The 20,494-nt window shown below is 40.3% G+C and overlaps 1 protein-coding gene across 5 annotated transcripts in view; it reads right to left on the bottom strand.

Annotated features, from left to right (window-relative positions):
• Window positions 1-1,064: 1,064 nt before the first annotated feature.
• Window positions 1,065-20,494, bottom strand: part of LOC130905495 (netrin receptor UNC5D-like) — a 477,495-nt gene continuing 458,065 nt past the window's right edge. For 2 of the 5 annotated variants that reach the window (XM_057818978.1, XM_057818977.1), the window contains 6 exons: window positions 18,234-18,405; window positions 14,505-14,735; window positions 14,272-14,421; window positions 11,528-11,704; window positions 10,832-11,010; window positions 1,066-4,445 (listed from right to left, as the gene is read on the bottom strand). In XM_057818978.1, coding sequence (XP_057674961.1) covers window positions 4,250-4,445; window positions 10,832-11,010; window positions 11,528-11,704; window positions 14,272-14,421; window positions 14,505-14,735; window positions 18,234-18,405 — 1,105 coding nt within the window. In that variant the 3' untranslated portion in view covers window positions 1,066-4,249. Of the gene's footprint in view, window positions 4,446-10,831; window positions 11,011-11,527; window positions 11,705-14,271; window positions 14,422-14,504; window positions 14,736-18,233; window positions 18,406-20,494 lie in introns of all 5 variants that reach the window. The other 3 variants (XM_057818976.1, XM_057818975.1, XM_057818979.1) reach the window with 2 other exon arrangements.

Genomic DNA, 20,494 nt, shown 5'->3' on the forward strand with positions numbered 1-20,494 from the left:
TATAGATTTTTCTAGAAGGAATTCGATTATTTTTGTGTATTTTTTGGCCTAATATGGTCATGTAATAGGTAATAGTACGGTATAATAACAACAATTTATATAGATGACGATAGATCGTGATAGATTTCAACCTCTCGCTTTTATTTTTAGTTTTTATTTGCACTGATAGGTCACGGAAAAAACATATATACCGTATGGTCATTTAAATTTCATGGTAGGATTTGTTTTCTCCACTAGAGGACACTCATTCTCTTTGGGCAGGGATGCTTCATTTCTTTGGATTTTTGTAGTCAGGATTTGATGATTTCTGTGTGTTCTTTGGGGCCTAATATGGTCACGTAATAGGTTAAAGTACGGTATAATAATAACAATTCATATAAATGATGATAGATCGTGATAGATTTCAACCTCTTGCCAAGTTTTATTTGGCACTGATAGGTCAGGGAAAACCAGCTATATGATCGTTTAAATTTCATTTTAGGATATGTTTTCTTCACTAGAGGGCACTCATTCTCTTTGGGCAAGTGATGCTTCATTTCTGTGGATTTTTCTAGTCGGAATTTGATGATTTCTGCGTGTTCTTTGGGGCCTAATATGGTCATGTAAAAGGTCAATGTATAATATAATAATTACAACTCATACAGATGACGATTGATCGTGATAGATTTCAACCTCTCGCCCAGTTTTTATTTGCACTGATAGGTCACGGAAAACCAGAGATATGATTGTATAAATTTCATGGTAGAATATGTTTTCTCCACTAGAGGTCACTCAATCTCTTTGGCCCAGTAATGTTTCATTTCTGTAGATTTTTCTAATCATAAGTTAATGATTTCTGTGTTTTCTTGGGCCAAATATGGTCATGTAATAAGTTATAGTACGGTATAATATTGACAATTCATATAGATGTGCTAAGAAATAAACAAAGTATATACCATTGTTTAATAAAAAATCGAACATTTTAAGCATTACTTGAGTATTTTTTTCAGTGAATACTTTACTTGCACTTGAGTATTTTTTTTTGGATAACTAACGTATTGGCCCGAATATAAGACGGTGCTTTTTGTGTTGAAATAAGACTGAAAAAGTAGGGGTCGTCTTATATTCGCGGTCTAGAAATTATACCCATTCACGACGCTAGATGGCGCCAGATATCATTGAAGCGATGTTCTGTCATGACAGATCTCAGCTACTCTCAAGTTTAACCAGTTTGCATTATTTCATTGCAATGTTTTTCCTTATTCAGATTTGTTACAAGACTACAGTTACAGTTAGACCTCACTTTGATGGTTAATGCAGTTATTGCAATTTTGTTGTTTTATCACAATGGATTGGTTTATTTACATTTAAAAAACCAGAGACATTCATTTACGAATGTGATTGCACTTTAGTTTACATATTTAAATGTTCAGATATTAAGATTTGAATGAGGCAAAAAAAACATGCTTTTTCTCTCAAATATATTGTTATAATCATTTTTTTCAGATGTACTGTAATTATTTTCTGTATAAAAATTAATTTGGTGTTCAAAAAGTCTTTTTTCAAACTTGAGTCTTGAAAAAGAGGGGGTCGTCTTATAATCAGAGCCGTCTTATATTAGGGCCAATACGGTACTTTTACTTGAATAATTTTATTTTAAAGCAGGGGTCCCCAAACTTTTTCCTTTGAGGGCCACAAAACTTTTCCCTTCTCTGATGAGGGGCCGGGGTCAGTTTGTAACAGAAAAGGTGTGACAATTGCAGGAGTGCCAAAATGTAAAGATTTATTGTTTTTCAGAAAGCCACAATCAAATAACCCTTTCTGGATTCTTCACGGAACAAAAGTAAATAAAATAATAATAATAAAAAATAACAGTATTAATTAAATAGATAATAACCAAATAACCCTTTCTGGGTTCTTCACAGAAAAAAAGCCAGGAAATAACACTATTGGAAAAAAAAATAAATTTTTTTTTCAATTTTTTGTTTTTTGTTCAGGGGGCCGGACCAAATGTGGAGGCGGGCCGTAGTTTGGGGACCCCTGTTTTAACGTAACACTACTCTTACTTGAGCAAAATTTTTGACTACCCTCTGATCCCGAACTAACTAAGCAAACTAACACGGGTTTAAAATATTGACCCCTTTTTTTCGTAGTTAGTATTGAAGCTATAACTAACAACCAAAACACTTAATAAGTTAATTAAAAAAAAAAAAACATTAAATGTTTCTACCCTAGGTTTAAAAAAAAAACAACAACCTTAAAACAAACAGTTACTGTACTCAGTTAAGCACACTAGCTACAGGTGTTATCCTGGGAACGGGAGCGTAGCCGTAGCAACAAGAGTTGGGACCCAGTTGTCCCAAAGCAAAACAACTTTGCCACTTTCTTTTTTCTGCCTAGCTTTTAGTTCTCATGAGCTGCACATGACTTGCATTTAGCGCCCCCCTCCTCTCAGACGCCCCCCCTCCCACACACACATACACTCACACACTTCCTGTTTGTCCCAGCTGGAATGCTAAAGGGGGGGATGTGTGGGAGTAGCTATCGAAGCTGGGGGGTAGAGGATTATTGGTGGTGGTGGTGGTGAAGGGGGGGGGGGGGGTTCTGTGGACATCCGGCTCGGTCACGCTTAGCCCAGTGAAGCTAATAAAGCAGATTAATATTTACCCAGCAGCCCCTGCTACACATAGACTGATGGCTGTGTGTGAGTTGTGGGGTCGAGGGCCTTATGTCATGGAAACTGTATGGGCATTCACAGAAGACAGCATTTTCACGATTAGAACGAAAACAAACAGCTCCCTCTTTTGGTGTCACATAGGTAATACACTTTCGTTGGTCTTTTAATTAGGGACACAGTCCAAAAGTATTTCTTAGCAGTGCTGCATTCAGACCCGGCGGCATGGGCGGGCATTAGGGGGCCGGGCCCGCCCTGGGCCTGAGGAACGGCTGTGGTCGCCCTAGCTCGATTAAACTGTACTGTGTAATTTAAAAAAAAAATCTTCCACAAAAACACAGACACACGGAGCGAATGAACCCTATATTCCAGTGTTTTTCAACCGATTGTGCCGCGCCGTGAGAGATCGTCAGGTGTGCCGCGAGAAATTATCCAATGTCGCTTTTTTTTTTTTAACATCGTCGGGCAAAGTTGCAGTAGGAAGGAAGGAGTAGGCAAAAAGTTCTCGGTTGTGTGCAGATGACTCGTGTTGCGTTCAAGAGCTGCTCGGACTTCTAGCCATCAGCCACCTTGCTCTCCGCAACAATGTGGACCCCAGCACGTCTACTGTTCATTATTTGACTCGTCAAGTGTCGATATACACAAAAGTGTCCTTTCCATTTTATCCATATGTGACCACTGTTAATCCTCCCTCTTTGTTTTATTCCAACACATTATCGAGGACAGCAAGGCGGGAGATGGCTAGAAATCCGAGCAGTACTTGAACGCGACACGAGCGGCTATCTAGCGCCATGGCGCCATACAAGCTTAAACGTCATCTTCAAATGAACGCCCGTCCCTTCAGGACAAGTCGATGGACTATTTTTTACGCCTTCGTGAAAACACAGAGAAATTGCCAAACAGTGGCAGAGACGTTAATACTACCTGCCTGCAAAGCCATTGTCAGCGAGACGACCAGCCCTGATGTGTTTAAAGACATTGCTCAAGTCCCGTCTGATAGGTTTTCAAGCCTAACAGCATTTTGCTGCTCAACTAGCCTGTCACTACCTTAGGCTCTGCTAATATTAGTTTTTCCCCAAATTAACATGTCTCATAAAATTTGGCTTTGATATTTAAGACTCAAAACTAATTGTGTCCCAACCAATTTCCTCCTGATTAGACATGCATTTTTACAATGTAGTTTGGACGGTGAGAAGAGAGTCACACGATTGGACACAAAGCCACTTTATTCTGTTGGGTGCAAGTGAGCCAGGCCCTAGGCTCCAACCCTTCAGCGAGTGTCTCACCGCAAAAAGATCTTCCTCATGCCATTTTTTTGGTATAACACATCTGGCATCAAGTCTCCAACATTTTGCATTTGTTATGACCTCCACTTTTTTTGCACGATTATAGACACGACGCAAAAGCAAAAAAATGACAACATGACGTCACACTAAATGTTTGCCGCTCCCGAAGGAAGAGGAACAGGAAATCATCTCTCCAAGATGGACACTTGTCGTCAGTCCTTCCCGACAACACAAAGCTCACCTTAAAGGAGCTTCTGTTTTGATTCCAGGAAGTCCCTGTTTCTAAGCGTTCATGCAGTTGTCCAGACCTTCAATCTGCAGTCCTTGCCGAGTTTAGCGAATCTCGCGTGTCCTTGCCCGCACCCCCGGTCGGCGACTGCACTCGACCGATCTCCTCCAAGGCGCTGGCCAGGGAGTCCAGGTCGGCAGAGTCTTGCTGTTGCGCCTCCCACAAGCTCAGGATCACTGATGCTGGACTTTCGTGGCAGGCGAAGTAGCCCAGGTTCCTGTGAGGTGACAACACAACTGTGAACACCTCAACGGTACCTAACCCGATTAAGATTTGAGGACAATGAGAACTCAGAAAATGGAATCGTCTATAGTAGTGGCGGATGCAGCTCAAAGTGTGTCTCCCTATGAGTGCTTTTGATGGTGGAGGGGCACCCGCTAATTGGTAGGGACGGAAACTAGAGTGACAGAATTCAGTCTCTAAACATGAGCAGCTACAGTGAGGAGAACAAGTATTTGATACATTGCCGATTTTGCTAGTTTTTCCACTTGCAAGCCATGTAGAGGGTTGTAATTTGTATCATTAAGTTCTCTTCAACTGTGAGGGACGGAATCTAATACAAAAATCCAGAAAAACACATTGTATAATTTTTTTAATAATAAATTTGTATTTAACTTAAATAAGTATTTGATACATTACCAACTAGTAAATATTTCGGCTCATAGTTCTTTTTTAAGAACCCTTCCTGTTCTCCACTCACTACCGGAAGTAACTGCACCTGTTTGAACTTGTTACCTGTATAAAAGACACCTGTTCACATGCTCAAACAAACAAACTCCAACCTCTCCACAATGGCCAAGACGAAAGAGCTGTGTAAGGACATCAGGGATAAAATAATAGACCTGCACGAGGCTGGGATGGGCTACAGGAAAATAAGCAAGCAGCTTGGTGACAAGGTAACAACTGTTGGAGCGATTATTAGAAAATGGAAGAAATTCAAGTTGACGGTCAATCTGCCTCGTTCTGGGGCTCCATGCAAGATCTCATCTTCTGGGGCATCACTGATCATGAGGAAGGTGAGGGATCAGCCCACAACTACACGGCAGGACCTGGTCAATGACCTGAAGAGAGCTGGAACCACAGTCTCGAAGAAAACCATCGGAGACACATTACGCCGTCATGGATTAAAATCCTACAGCGCACGCAAGGTCCCACTGCTGAAGCCAGTGCATGTCCAGACACATCTGAAGTTTGCCACTGACCATCTGGATGATCCAGGGGAGCAATGGGAGAAAGTCACATCATTTTTTGAGGCTGCTTCTCTGCCAAGGGTACAGGACGACTGCACCGTATTGAGGGGAGGATGGATGGGGCTATGTATCGCCAGATCTTGGTTGACAACCTCCTTCCTTCAGTGAGAGCCCTGATGATGGGTCGTGGCTGGGTCTTCCAGCATGACAACGACCCAAAGCACACAGCCAAGGCAACTAAAGAGTGGCTCCGTAAGAAGCATCTTAAGGTCCTGGAGTGGCCTAGCCAGTCACCAGATCTGAACCCGATAGAAAATCTATGGAGGGAGCTGAAAGTCCGTGTTGCCCGGCAGCAGCCCCGAAACCTGAAGGCTCTGGAGAAGATCTGCATGGAGGAGTGGGCCAAAATCCCTGCTGCAGTGTGTGCAAACCTTGTCAAGGACTACAGGAAACGTTTGGTATCTGTAATAGCAAACAAAGGTTTCTGTACCAAATATTAAGTTCGATTTTTGTGATGTATCAAATACTTATTTGATGCAATTAAATGCAAATTTATTATTTAAAAATCATACAATGTGATTTTCTGTTTGTTTGTATTAGATTCCGTCCCTCACAGTTGAAGAGAACTTATGATACAAATTACAGACCTCTACATGCTTTGCAAGTGGGAAAACCAGCAAAATCTGCAGTGTATCAAATACTTGTTCTCCCCACTGTATATAAGAAAATAGGAGCTTGATTTTTCGCTAGTTGATTTTAACAAGTGTTGCTAGGATGATGAAGAAAGTCTCCGGTTCAACTCAGACCAACGAAATGATTGGTGAGGGATTCAGCCTCAGACAGATTATCCAATCATCTTCAGAGAAGCTGAGTATCTGGGCCTGACGCTCCCCATCCACTGCCCACAGAGATGCTGAGTGTCCGATGGGTAGGACAAACCATCATCTGGCCAATGACTGGTCTTATTTCGCTACAGTGAACTATGCACTCTCAACTCTGGAGATGGTCAGCGTCCACACGGTTTAATGCACTGAGAATTTGCGTTACAGCACATATTAGTCAATGATAGGGCTGCAGCTATCGAATACTTTAGTAATCGAGTAATCGACTTAAAATTCTATCGATTAATCGAGTAATTGAATAAATCATTTTTTTTTTAGGTAAAGAGCAATTATAAATATACATGAGAAAACAAGACATTTCATCTAATATTGAACCATTTTCGCAATCAATGTCTATTTTTGATGGTTGGACGCCGGTGTATCGGCTGGATGTTGCCTGGTGGACTGCTGGGGGTCCCGCGGCGTGCTGTGCTGGTTGGGGGGCTGCAGCTGTGGCTCGTGGGCCGGGTGGGCGGACGGGGGTGGGGTTAGATGGTGCGTCCCCTCTTCCCATCCCTGAGGGCCGGTTGATGGGAGCGCGGGTGGCCCAGGGGACCACCCTGGATCCCGTGGGGTGTGACAATGGCTCCTTTGCTGGGCTGCGGGAGGAACGATGCATGGCGCTGCAACCAGCCGACCCTTCCTCCCCGGGCTGGCTGGGTGGGGGTCGTGGCCCTAGGTTGGCGCCTGCGCGGTGTCTCCGCTCGTCTGCGTGGCTGTTGCGTATTTGGCAGGGCTCACGTTCAGCTGGATGTGATCGGGCGCGCTCGGTTGGGGGGTCCCGGTGCCAGGACTGGCAGTGGGGCGGCATAGTGTCGGTTGCCAACGGGCTTACACTCACAAGGGATTCACACGGTTACTGGGTTCCAGATCACAGAGCTGATTTGTGTACACTCTACCCCTCCCAATCACTTAGCTTATAGACTTCCCCACCCCCCTCCCCTTCTTTCACCGGTCAACAGGCCCCCCACATGGTGTCAACCGGAAATACATCTAGCTGACGATAGCACCAACATATTAATAGTTAGTGTAGGCGTTCAATGTATTTCTTGTTGTTGTTTGTCTTTCTTTTCTTGTGTTTCTTTTCTTCTGTCCCTCCATAACCCCTCCCTGTCCGCTGTTTTGTCATAAAATAATTGACTTTCCAATATATGAATTTAAAATCAAGACTTTGCTGGTAAAATGTTGTCTATAAAAGTTGTAAAGCAATAAAACAAACAACAAAAATGAATGAAATGAACAAAAATATATTATCATAATGGGTCAAAATTATTTTCAAACAGATCATGTGACTAGCGACTTAGAGACGGTCAATTGCTTTGCTTAGCCCAAAAAATAACACCTGATGACGGAAGAGGCAAGATGGATATACAGTACTGTGCAAAAGTTTTAGGCAGGACACCTGCCTAAAACTTTTGCACTGTACTGTATATATTTATTTGTAATTATTAAATTTATTAGGAACATGGAAGCTTCCACTTGGGGAAAATATATACAGTACATACAGTATATCCTGTATATACATAATATAATAAAAATATACAGTACTGTGTGTAGGGGTGAAAGTCTCCATCTCCAAAAAGAAAACAATCTACCAACATCAGATTTACATACACAAGTGTTAACAAAAAGCATAATAAACTGCTTGTGTAGCATATTCCGTTAATATTTATTATTTATTTTATCCCACGGACGTTATGTTGGTTCCACCCCCCCACGGATGGCATGGAGGTTTCCCCAGCTGCTGCAGTTATCTGAGTCTGACGATGATGAGTTACGTCAATGTGCGAATGCACGCAGCAAAGCAAAACCCCTGGACTCATTTATCCATTCAACTGGCTGACACACTGACATGTAATCAGCAGAGATACAGTAGTTAGCTGTGATTGGTTAAAATGTGCATATTTTCTGGAACAGCAAAAAAAAAAAAAAAAAAAAAAAAAAAAAGGTTGAATTGATGCGACAAAAAAGGGCAATGCAACATAAAATGGATCAAATCTTTAAGAGCAACGAAAGAGTTGAGGAGGCTTATTTATCATACTTAGTTTTATTTGCTCTGTTGGGGAGGTTCAGAACATCTTAGCTGTCAATTTGCTCTTAGGACTTATATTTGTTAATTCATGTTAGGCTACTTATTCATTTCCTTAAGATAAAAAAAAAAGTCAATTTTTGCGGGATCTTCAAAATATATTCCATTACACTGCATAAAATAAGTCATTTGTACTTATTTTTCTGAGTGAATGTTATTTATATGTTTACTATTAAAATAAATAAATAAATAAATGTTTACATTAACTTCAATTTTTATATACATCCTATATTCTTAAGTAGTTAAAATTGAGATTTGGCATTTAGTATGTGAGGAAATGAGGGAAAATAAAAATTAGGAGATGGAGGTTGGGGTTATTGCTGTTTCTGTTAACTTTTATTTTGCAAATCATTGAAAAAGAATTTGAATGTTGAATGTAAATCAATTTTTGTTTGTGTTATATAAAAAACAGCTTAAACAGTTTTCTTTGCATTTCAGTAGTTTAAGAGGTTTGCCCCCCTCCCCCCAATAAATAAATAAATAAATAAATTAGGGCTGTCAAAATTATCGCGTTCACGCGCGGTAATGAATTTTTTTAGTTAATCACGTTAAAATATTTGACGCAATTAATGCACATGTCCCGCTCAGAAAGTATTCTGCCTTTTGGTAAGTTTTACAGCAAGGCTTTTTGTGCTGTCCAACGGCGAACTCTTGTGGTCGCTTTGAGACATGGTTTATTGTTTTCAGTCCAGTTCAATATGGCTGCACGACGTCTCGGGCTGATAATGTTGTACTTATATGATCCTTGGACAAGATTTGACCGTAAGTATGGTTGTTGTAAAGAATGTACATATTATGTTAGTAAGCGAAATGTTATATTTTTTGTATGAGACGCTTTTTGTTTATGTTTAGTGAACCTGTATAGCATGCTAAGCTAACGTTGTTGCTAATGCAATGCTTGTGTACTTTTTTTTGGTAGTTTTATGACGGTCTAAAGAGGACAATGGTTTGAGGCCATTTTATTAATCAATCAGATGAAAAAGGAAGAAGTCTAATTATTAAGGCGTCGTTCACTAGCTGTCTAGCTTAGGAAAAAGTAGACTCTTCGGAGTGAGGACAGCATAGACAGATTTAAATGACAGTAGAGTGAAATGCCCACTACAGTCCTTATGTACTGTATGTTGAATGTATATATCCATCCTGTGTCTTATCTTTCCATTCCAACAATTTATTTTACAGAATATATATATAATTTACAGAAAAATATGGCATATTTTATAGATGGTTTGAATTGCGATTAATTGCGATTAATTACGATTAATTAATTTTTAAGCTGTAATTAACTCGATAAAAATTTTTAATCGTTTGACAGCCCTAAAATAAATAAATAAATAAGATTCTGGCTCCGTAGCGACATTCACGTCGGGGAGTTCTCGCAAGAAATTCTAGCCACTTTCACCCCTGGATATATGTATGTAATTTTTTCAAACCTAAACTTTCAAAAGTAACAACAACTACTGAGCTAGAACCAAGGATTGTAGATGTGGACCATGTTACGCTCGGGAGCACCGCCAAAATGGTGATCGGAGTTTCAGTTTGCTCCACGAAAGACGTCAACCCTAAAAAATGATGGGAAACAAAACAAAACAAAACAAACAAACAAAAAACAAAACAACAACAACAAAAAAAAAACGCTCATTTTTAACGTATTATTATAAATGTTCCTGGCTGGAATATTCAGTCAAAACGGATGCGGCGTCTACTCTCCACTAGGTAAGACAGAAAAACTAAGCTACTACATCTTGTGAGTTAATTTTATTGCTGATACTGCGTTTCGGGGTCATCAACATTGTTGCCCCCGGCCACAAAAGTCAATTGAGTTCTATGACAAGAGAATACACTTGATCACTTATTTTTTCACATTTTTGGTGAGGCTGAGCTTCCTTTGCACTCTTACAGCAATCGCTTCTGGTCTATAAGCATCAAGCTCTTCCTAAAAGTGACTTGGCTGTTACAGTATTGTCCACTAGGGGACAGTGTGTCACCATAGTTTGTCTCACCCGCCTCCTGATGTTCTTCCTCATCCCTACAAGTGACCACGTGTAAATATTTGCAGAAATAATTGCATAAACCAGCTTAACGAACCCAAGAGACCCGCTGACTCTTCTCCTGTCTCACTTCTGTCCTGTCGCTCCTATTCCCAGTTTTCCCTACTAGCAAGGTCATCAGGAATCAGCAAGCATTCACGCAAAGTAAGCGGGTCGAGGTTTCCGACGGTCTGAGACCTTCCCGATCAGAATCTGGCGTGCCAAACGGAACGCCGCTCTTGCACGCCTCGACATCTATAATGAAATCAGCAGCATGGGCACAACTGAAGGCTTTGGTGCCTGATGGCAGATTAAACCCGACCAGGCTGTCCCTATCCTACATTCTAAATAAGCAGTTAACAATTCTGCTTGTCAAAACGCTAGTCCATTCAGGATTCAAATGGAAGATTTCCCACCTGTCCACGTGTAGCTTCTGGGCTAAGAGGCGCCAGTCTTTTCCCTTGGCGTTGGTGCCGTCGAAGGTGGCGCTGATCCTCTGGCGGATGGAGAGCGGGATCTTGAAGGCCCGTGATCCCGTCTGCGAGGTGACGGAACAGTCCGATTCACAGGAGATCGGGAACGCTAACTTGGCGTTCTGGTAAGGAGAGGAAAAAATAACCGTTAAACAAATTATAAGCAGCTCAAGAGGTCAAAGCACTTCCGCTTATCCGAGGTTGGGTCAAGGGGGCAGCAGCTTTAGCAGGGAATCCTAGACTTTCCTTTCCCCAGCCACTTCATCAAGCTCTTCTTGGAGAATCCCAAGGTGTTCCCAGATCGGCGGGGAGACATAATCTCCTCAGCGTGTTCTGGGTTGTCCCTGCAGGCTCCTCCCAGTAGGACGTGCCCGGAACACCTCACCAGAGAGGTGTCCCGGGGGGATCCTAATCAGATCCCCGAGCCACCTTATCTGGCTCCTCTCGATGCGCAAGAGCAGCGGCTCTATTCCGAGCCCCTCCCAGATGACCGAGCTTCTCACCTTATCTCTAAGTGACAGCTTGGACACCCTACGGAAACTCATTTCGGTTGCTTGTATCCTGGACCTTGTTCTTTCGGTCATGACACTTGACAGTAAAAATCATGGGCTACAAACATTTAATTGTTTGCTGTCTCACCTCGGGCTGCACTGTCGTGTAGACCTGAAGGATGTGCTCTTCACCTTGAACCTGACGCACGCTGATCTTACACGAGAGGGGAGACGAAGGGGAGGAGGAGGCGCTGTTACGCTCCAGGGAGAAGGCACAGTGCAGGGGGCGCTGTTTGCCCCACCACACCTGACAGAAGGAGAACTCCTGCAAAAAGAAAAAGGTAGTCGTAGAGAAGACAATATATAAGATGGTGCCAACCATTTGTGAAACTATAACCATAGACTTCATAATGTATTGACGGGACACGTGGCTGATTCATAGGGGGCCTATCTCCGGCAAAGCTGACCGAATGGAAAAACAGACAAAGAGCTTTTTCTGTTGAAAATTCTTGTAAATAAATGCTTAAATCCCTGAATTCTTTATAGTAATTGACATAAAACTCAATTCTTGGTTAAAAGCAAAAAAAAAAACGTGCAGGTAGCATTTATTTTACGTAAATATTGCGAACAATGCGGCTATTCAGTAAGGAAATTAGCGGCCGCCAAATGTAAAGAAAGAGCTTTTTCCGTTGAAAATTCTCGTGAATAAATGCTTAAATCCCTGAATTCTTTATAGATATGGACGTAAAACAGTCTCGATTCTTGGTTAAAAGCAAAAAAAAAACAACAAAAAACGTGCAGGTAGCATTTATTTTACATAAGTATTGCGAACTATGAGGCTAGTCAGTAAGGAAATTAGCGGCCGCCATAACTAATCAAAGAGCTTTTTCCGTTCAAAATTCTTGTGGATAAATGCTCAAATCCCTGAGTTCTTTATAGATATGGACGTAAAACAGTCTCGGTTCTTGGTTAAAAGCAAAAAAAAAACGTGCAGGCAGCATTTATTTTACGGAAGTATTGCTAACTATGAGGCAAGCCAGTTAGGAAATTAGCGGCCGCCAAATGTAAAGAAAGCTTTTTCCGTTGAAAATTCTTGTGAATATATGCTAAAATCCCTAAATTCTTTATAGATATGGACGTAAGACAGTCTCGATTCTTGGTTAAAAGCAAAAAAAAAACGTGCAGGTAGCATTTATTATACGTAAGTATTGCGAACTATGAGGCTAGTCATTAAGGAAATTAGCAGCCGCCATATGTAGACAAGGAGCTTTTTCCATTGAAAATTCTTGTGAATAAATGCTTAAATCCCTGAATTCTTTATAGATATGGATGTAAAACAGTCTCGGATTTTGGTAAAAACAAAAAAAAACATGCAGGTAGCATTTATTTTACGTAAATATTGCAAACTATGAGGCTAGTCATTAAGGACGTTAGCGGCCACCATATGTTAACAAAGAGCTTTTTCCGTTGAAAAGTGTAATGAATAAATGCTTAAATCGCTGAGTTCTTTATAGATATGGACGTAGAACAGTCTCGATTCTTGGTTAAAAGCAAAAAAAAAAAAAAAAAAACATGCAGGTAACATTTATTTTACATAAGTTACATAAGTATTGCGAACTATGAGGCTACTCAGTAAAGAAATTAGCGGCCGTCATAACTAAACAAAGAGCTTTTTCAGTTAAAAATTCTTGTGACTAAATGCTCAAATCCCTGAGTTCTTTATAGATATGGACGTTAAACAGTCTCGGTTCTTGGTTAAAAGCAAAAAAAACGTGCAGGTAGCATTTATTTTAGCTAAATATTGAGAACTATGAGGCTAGTCAGTAAGGAAATTAGCGGCCGCAACTTGTAAACAGCTTTTTCCATTGAAAATTCTTGTAAATAAATGCTTAAAACGCTGGATTCTTTATAGATATTGACGTAAAACAGTCTCGGTTCTTGGTTAAAAGCAAAAAACCGTGCAGGTAGCATTTATATTACGTAAATATTGCGAACTATGAGGCCAGTCAGTAATGAAATTAGCAGTCACAATTTGTAAACAAAGAGCTTTTTCCATTAAAAAATCTTGTGAATAAATGCTCGAATCCCTGAATTCTTTATAGATATGGACGAAAAACAGTCTCGGTTCTTGGTCAATAGCAAAAAAAAAACGTGCAGGTAGCATTTATTTTGCGTAAATATTTCAAACTATGTGGCTAGTCATTAAGGAAATCAGCGGCCGCAATTTGTAAACAAAGAGCTTTTTCCATTGAAAATTCTTGTGAGTAAATGCTTAAATCCCTGAATTCTTGATAGAAATGGACGTAAAACAGTCTCAATTTTTGTTTAAAAAAAAAAAAAAACGTGCAGGTAGCATTTATTTTATGTAAATATTGCGAACTATGAGGCTAGTCATTAAGAACATTAGCGGCCGCAATATGTAAACAAAGAGCTTTTCCCGTTGAAAATTCTTGTGAATAAATGCTTAAAACCCTGAATTTTTAATCGATATGGGTGTAAAAGAGTCTTGATTCTTGGTTAAAAGCAAAAAAACGTGGGAAAAGCATTTATTTTAAGTAAATACGGCGACTGCTGTAGCGGCATTCGCCCATTGATTTTTTTTCATGTTTTACAATGCATTCATGGTACAAAAAATATATTAATTTCCTAGAATCCTCGAACATATCACTCCTGAGACAATCCTTCCTGTTTGTATGCAGTACATCTTTCGTACTTTTTCAACCTAAATTCGGCGTTAGATTGCTGCATGTGACCGACTGCTAATAAATGAAGCAGAGTGTTTGACGGCCCCTTCGGTAAGGCGTGAAGCATTGAATTTGGAATGTGTCATGTCAATACATTATGAAGTCTATGATATAACCCACAGAGTTGTTGGTATCATGTCGGGTTTACCTGGCAGGTGGTGAAAGGCTTGATGTTCCACAACATCTGCGGGACATCCTGGATATTCACCTGCAGGCTCAGAGCATTCCCACGGAACGACAACACTTTGGGCTCCTCCAGCAGGCGCCCGCCTCGGACGCGCTCGCCCGCCGCCACCTCCTGTGGGCGCCGGATGAATTATACGCATACCAATTCCGAATAAGATCATACTCATGACATAAAACAGTAGCTCTGGTCATTACCTGGAAGGCGTGCGGCGTGTCGTCCACGCAGTAGACCCTGAGGATGAAGCCCATCGGCTTGGCGGCGTCGTGGCTTCCGAAGGCGGCCAGTCGCAGGCGCTTGGCGGCGTGCGGTCGAAGTGGTTCGCCCACCAGGGCGTAGCGACCGGGCCGCTCGAGCAGCATGTGGCAGCGCTGCTCCTCCAGCAGGCAGTAGCAGGAAGTGCACTCCTCTTGCACGCACATCACGTCCTGTCGGGGAAAAACAGAAAACCCACGCCGTCGGTTGAGCCCACATGCGGTTTGCAGCGCTTGTCAAACTGTCGCCAGTCTGACTCTTAGGACAGTAGCTGCAATTACCTCCTACGGGGAGCGATAATGAAAGCGGGATTGGATGAACGTCACTGACATGTTATAGGGAAAGGATGAGCAATGCATATGGCGGAAAACACAGACAAGACTGAAAAAGCAGTTTCGGCTCTTGCACTCCTCTTTAAAACGAATTGCTGTATTTTGAGCCAAAAGAACTGTTGTGTTTGATAGAACAATACAGTGTATCACAAAAGTGAGTACACCCCTCGCATTTCTGCAGATATTTAAGTATATCTTTTCATGGGACAACACTGACAAAATGACACTTTGATACAAAGAAAAGTAGTCTGTGTGCAGCTTACAGTGCCCTCCTTAATTATTGGCACCCCTGAAAAAGATGTTTTTTTTAGCTTCTAATAATTAAAAAAAAAAAAATTCAAATAATATAGGTCCTTAATGGAAAAAAAGAGAAAAATCCAACCTTCAATACAAGTGCATTCATTCAAGTGGGGAAAAAAATCCCACATAAAGGAAAAATTATTTGACATCAAATAATGTGTGTCACAATTATTAGCACCCCTGGTGTTAATACTTTGTACAACCCCCTTTTGCCAACAAAACAAGGTCTGGGGACTGAGATGGCCATGGGAGGAGCTTGATTTTGTGTCTGGTGAACCATTTCTGTGTAGATTTGGCCATATTGTTTAGGGTCATTGTCTTGCTGAAAGACCCAGTGACGACCCAACTTCAGCTTTTGGGCAGAGGGCAACAGATTATGATTTAAAATGTCCTGGTGATGATGGAAGATGATTATTTTTCAAAAGCTCAGAGAGAAAACATTTACACATATTCTTATGCCTATGTTTTAGAGTGTCTCATGCTGCAGGAATCTATTGTATTGTATTGTATTTTTTTTTTTTTTTTAAATTAATTAATTAATTTTTTATTTCTACAAGTTTTGCAGATGCCACGAGGGGAGGGTTCTGTCCCTTGATCCCTACAGTCAGGTATTAGTGGAGCCACCTAGCATAGCATCGCGTTTGCAACGGCGTCACACTCCCTTGCCTCCTCCCCACTCCTGCTCTGCTTTCTTGTCCCAGTGAGTCCGTCTTTTTCAGACTTTTGTCGCGTCAGTCAACCAACGTCGTAACTCATAGTAATGCATGCCTTTCCCGCCTCAGTAACGGTAACAGCGTTGCCAAGATGAGAAAAGTAATTAATTAGATTATGCACTACTGAAGAAAATAACGCCGTTATTAACCCTTTAACACCGAACGTGTAGGATGCAACACGTTTACGCATATCATCTTTGAAGCCTCGTAACGCTGTAATTACGTCACCCACTTGCCCCTGGTTGCTCTCGTTTAAAAGTACGGAAGTTGATGTCCACACCAGTTTTTATTTGAAGTCAATCGACCAAGTAAAACGGGAGATAGTGTCATTTGAGTTTTATAGTTTTATTGCACTCATAAATATGCTTTAAAACGCTGCATGGACCATGTGTCTATCTCCGTATTTCCATCATTTCCTGTCCTTTTTTCAAAACCGAAAGCAGCACAAAAGACTACGTTGTGATGTCAAGAAGGACGGACCTAATGTGAACATTTTTAATAAATTGACGAGGAAGGCGCCAACTAAGGGGAAGGAGACACACGAAGCAAGCAACGGCCGGTTGGATTGAGCGAGCGACTTTGAAACGTGCAGAATGAATCGAAAACTAAATTTAGCGCAAGGTAATGCATTATTTCATTAACTCAAGGAATAGGATGAACTGTATTTGTCATGGTTTTCCTCGGATTAGTCGACATCTCGGCGAGTAGAAGTGACAGCAGTGCACAAACGGCGGATGAGTAGGATGTGTTACGTTGTATGTGACGCAGCTCAGTGACATGTTCAAAAACAAACTTTATTGAGTGCGCAAAAAAAAAACTTTATTGGGTCGCATGCCTGAAAAAATTGAACTGAACTACTTGTCAATATTTTTCAAAATACTTTTTTTTTTTCAATGTTTGTTTATTTTTTTTTTCACTATGAATCTTTTCAATTTTTACATAGATGTGTGTTCGAGAAGCTTGATTGCATGTACATATATACCTTTGATAAGGTGATGGGTACATTACCTAACTTCTCAAAGAGATATCCACCAAACCCTTTTTGTGTTGGATAATATATATAATTATTTTTCTCACTATTTTGCACTGTATATAACATGTTTTGACCATAGTATGTGTTAAGGCCAAAAACGCCTATAACCATAGCTGCTGTTTGTGTTGAATTGTCAAACATAAAACTATTCAATCTTATTTTTTTCTATTGAATGTTTATCCTAGCAAATTAAATAAATATTATCAAGCTTCAAAACGGCTGGTCGAGCATGTTTGGTTGTCAGTGGGACTTCAACATTACAAATTTTGAAAAAAGATTTTGGGCTTTTTTTGTCTTTTTGGGGACAAAATGTGGATTAAAGTTGGTCAGTGAAGAAAACAACAGTTTGGACATGAAGTTCAAGGTATCCTGAAAAAAGGGACCCAACTTGGTCATTGTGAACAGTTTTTTCTTTAAAATATAAAGGCAACATCAAAGGCATGCAAATTCGGCCAAAATAGGCTTGGGTGTAAAAGAGTTAACAACTCTGGTTGCTAATGACTTCTGAAAAGAAATCATGCCTCATGGCTTCATAGGCCATCACCTCGGGTTTAATGAGCCTGAATTTCCTCAAGTTTGGAACAAAAAAATGCAATTATTTCACCACTTCTAATTGGATTCCAGATATCATGGGAGTTTGGGATTTTCGAAAATCTCAGTTTTCACCACAGGGTCTGGTTTCAGTGGAATAGCTCACAATTAACTTTTATGGTGAATGAATTTCAATGGCTTGAAGTAAAAAAAAAACAAAAAAAACAAAAAACAACAAAAAAACTGGATTCTGTCCAGGAAAAAAATGAAGCTTTCCGATTTATTTCTACTATGTATGTCTATATTTGAGGCACCGAGGCGTCTTAAAGTTGACTGATAAAGGTTGCAGCGGGGGACTTGACTCTCTTTTGGCACTTTAACGGGCGGCAAAGACCTCCAGTCGTGTTTAAAATGCTAACTCTGGGAAATCTACGGTTACATCAGACGACTTTCTCGTTATCTTGCACCGATCATAGCCGCTAAACTATGCAGAACCTACTGCCCCCGACGGCAGCGGCGCCTCCGTCTTTTGATAGTCGCCATTTGCGTGGGTGTGTATGTCACGGAGCCTCAAAGGAGACCCCGCAATCCAGCCTGCCTCACTGCATGAGGTCTCCGCCGCCTTTCAATGAGGTCACTAGACCATTAAAAGAGCAGAGGATTGAGATGGAAGGTAGTGAGACAGAGGGTGCCGATAGGGTAGAAGGTGCTGAGATGGAGGACGTATTGTATATAAGGTTAGCGTGAAGATGGATAGCCGACCTCCCACTTGCGGTCCTGCGTCTGCCTCTTCAGTCGCGTGATCCAGTGGTCACCGGCCGCCTCCGCGCAGTGGGGCACGGTCAGGACCGCCGGGCAGGATAGGGCCAGCCCCGGCGGGCCGTACGTGACGGCGGGACTCAAGAAAATCTCCGATCCTTCGCCCAATGCCGAGCTGCGAGTAACAGTAGTTAGTCATTTGCCTTTTTTTACTTTACTACATAAATAACTTAAAAAAGAGCAGAATAACTGACTTGCAGACTCATTACTACATTTTTTGTCTTCATTTGGTGAAATGTGAAACATTAAAAAAAATGTTTTTATACAAAAATAAAAAGGAAGAATTTGATAGTAATTTCCTTTTTATTTTTCATTTATTTTTTAAATTTCTTGGGTTAAATTTCTTTTTGTTAAACAGACATTACATCACTGTACATTACTATGCATCAAAAATCATAGGAGGAATACATAAGTACATAGAAATATTAATTATATACATATATATTAGAAAATTAAATGAAAAATACAACTCAAAATTCTAAAATTTTAAACAATAAAAAGAAATAAAGAAAATATAGAAAAATCTTTAAAAAATTATTATTATTATTATTATTATTTTTTAGAAATTAAAGAAAGCTTCTACACAAATAATAAAAGGAGGAATTGAATAATAAGTTCCTTCTTTTTTAAATTCAATAAAAATAATAAATAGATAAAAAATAGAAAAATATATTTAATTACTTAAAAAAATTAAACACTAAAAATTGTAATAAAATATTTTTGGGTGAAAATAAAAAATAAAAAAAGGAGGAATATTACAACAAGTTCCTCCTTTTTTTTTTTTTATTTAATTTTTGAAATTTTAAATACAAAATTTGATTTAATCATATTTACTGTACTTTTATTTTTTGAATCTTCAGGATTTTTTTAGCTTTATGATTTAAACATTTCAACACTATTTTCCAATTCAATTATCTAATTTATTAGTTTTGAAAAATTAAGTCATTGATTGCAATTGATGGTGAAATACTTCCAATCCAAGTTGACTGAATTTTAGGTATTCTTATTGGCAGTTTTTGAGTCCCCCCCCACCCCCCCAAGCATTTTATATTTTGTTTTTAAAAATGTATTTGTTTTATTTTATAGTATTCACTCATTAGCTGCCATTGACGGTGACAGACGTCCAAGCCATTTTGACTAGGAGTGATCGATCAATCGCTGCCAGTCAAACTGGATTGGACGTCAATGGCAGTAAAACATGATCACCTAATGACAGTCAATTCAGTTCATCTCTAGGAATCAAAACTATTTTTTACGTACTAATAAATTCAGAAATCTGTTATTTGGAATGCATCATTCCCTAGTTGTCTCACATAACAGCAGTGACTGCAGGAGGTTCTTGAGCATGTGAAAGTGAGCTGGGAAGAAAAGAAAGGAAATCCCATTTCGCCATCCTGCAGGACTTTCCCCGCCTATGGGCTGATAGCGCTTGACTGACAGCTCGGCGCTGCGACTCCGGCAGCTTCCTTAAGCGGAGAACTGCATGCGCCTTATCGCAGTGCTGCACAGCGCGGCGCAGAAGAAGAAGCACAGATGAGCGGAGAGCCGAGGCTCAGAGGCGGCTAAAGCCAGAGGCGCTTACAATCATCTCTGGGTCAACTATAACCTTCAAAACACCCTGAGATGACACTGAACTGCCGAAAATCCAAATCACTAAATGCCCAAAAATCCAAACAAATAACGAGCCGGTACATTTACTTCTGTAACTTTTGCAGATAAATGTACTTCTAAGAGTAGTTTTACTACTACTTTGGGCTACACTGGAGTCGTTACATTTTTCCTTTTTTTTCTATGTAGAGTATTAGATTTTACTTTAATTTAGCCAGCACAGCTGCTCTACCAGTTTCACCAATGAGATGCCTCAACAATAATCACATTCTCAATTATATCAATCAGACGTAACAGTACAGTCGCATGGCCACACTTAAGCTTGCAGTCGGAAGTCCAATGATCACGCTGGCTTGTTCAATCATGTGGCGTCTTTAAAGCACCGTAAAAAAAATGAATATTTCACTGACGTCAACATGACTCGAAAGTGTGGATTTCTACTATACAATACACACTAATCGATCTTGGTGACTAACAACTGATAAAATGACCAACTAAGTACATATACTGGTCCTTCTAAAAAAATTAGCATATTGTGATATACAGTGGGGAGAACAAGTATTTGATACACTGCTGATTTTTTTGGTTTTCCCACT

Source organism: Corythoichthys intestinalis, chromosome 17 (genome assembly GCF_030265065.1).
Source record: "Corythoichthys intestinalis isolate RoL2023-P3 chromosome 17, ASM3026506v1, whole genome shotgun sequence".
NCBI classification, from domain to species: Eukaryota; Metazoa; Chordata; class Actinopteri; order Syngnathiformes; family Syngnathidae; genus Corythoichthys; species Corythoichthys intestinalis.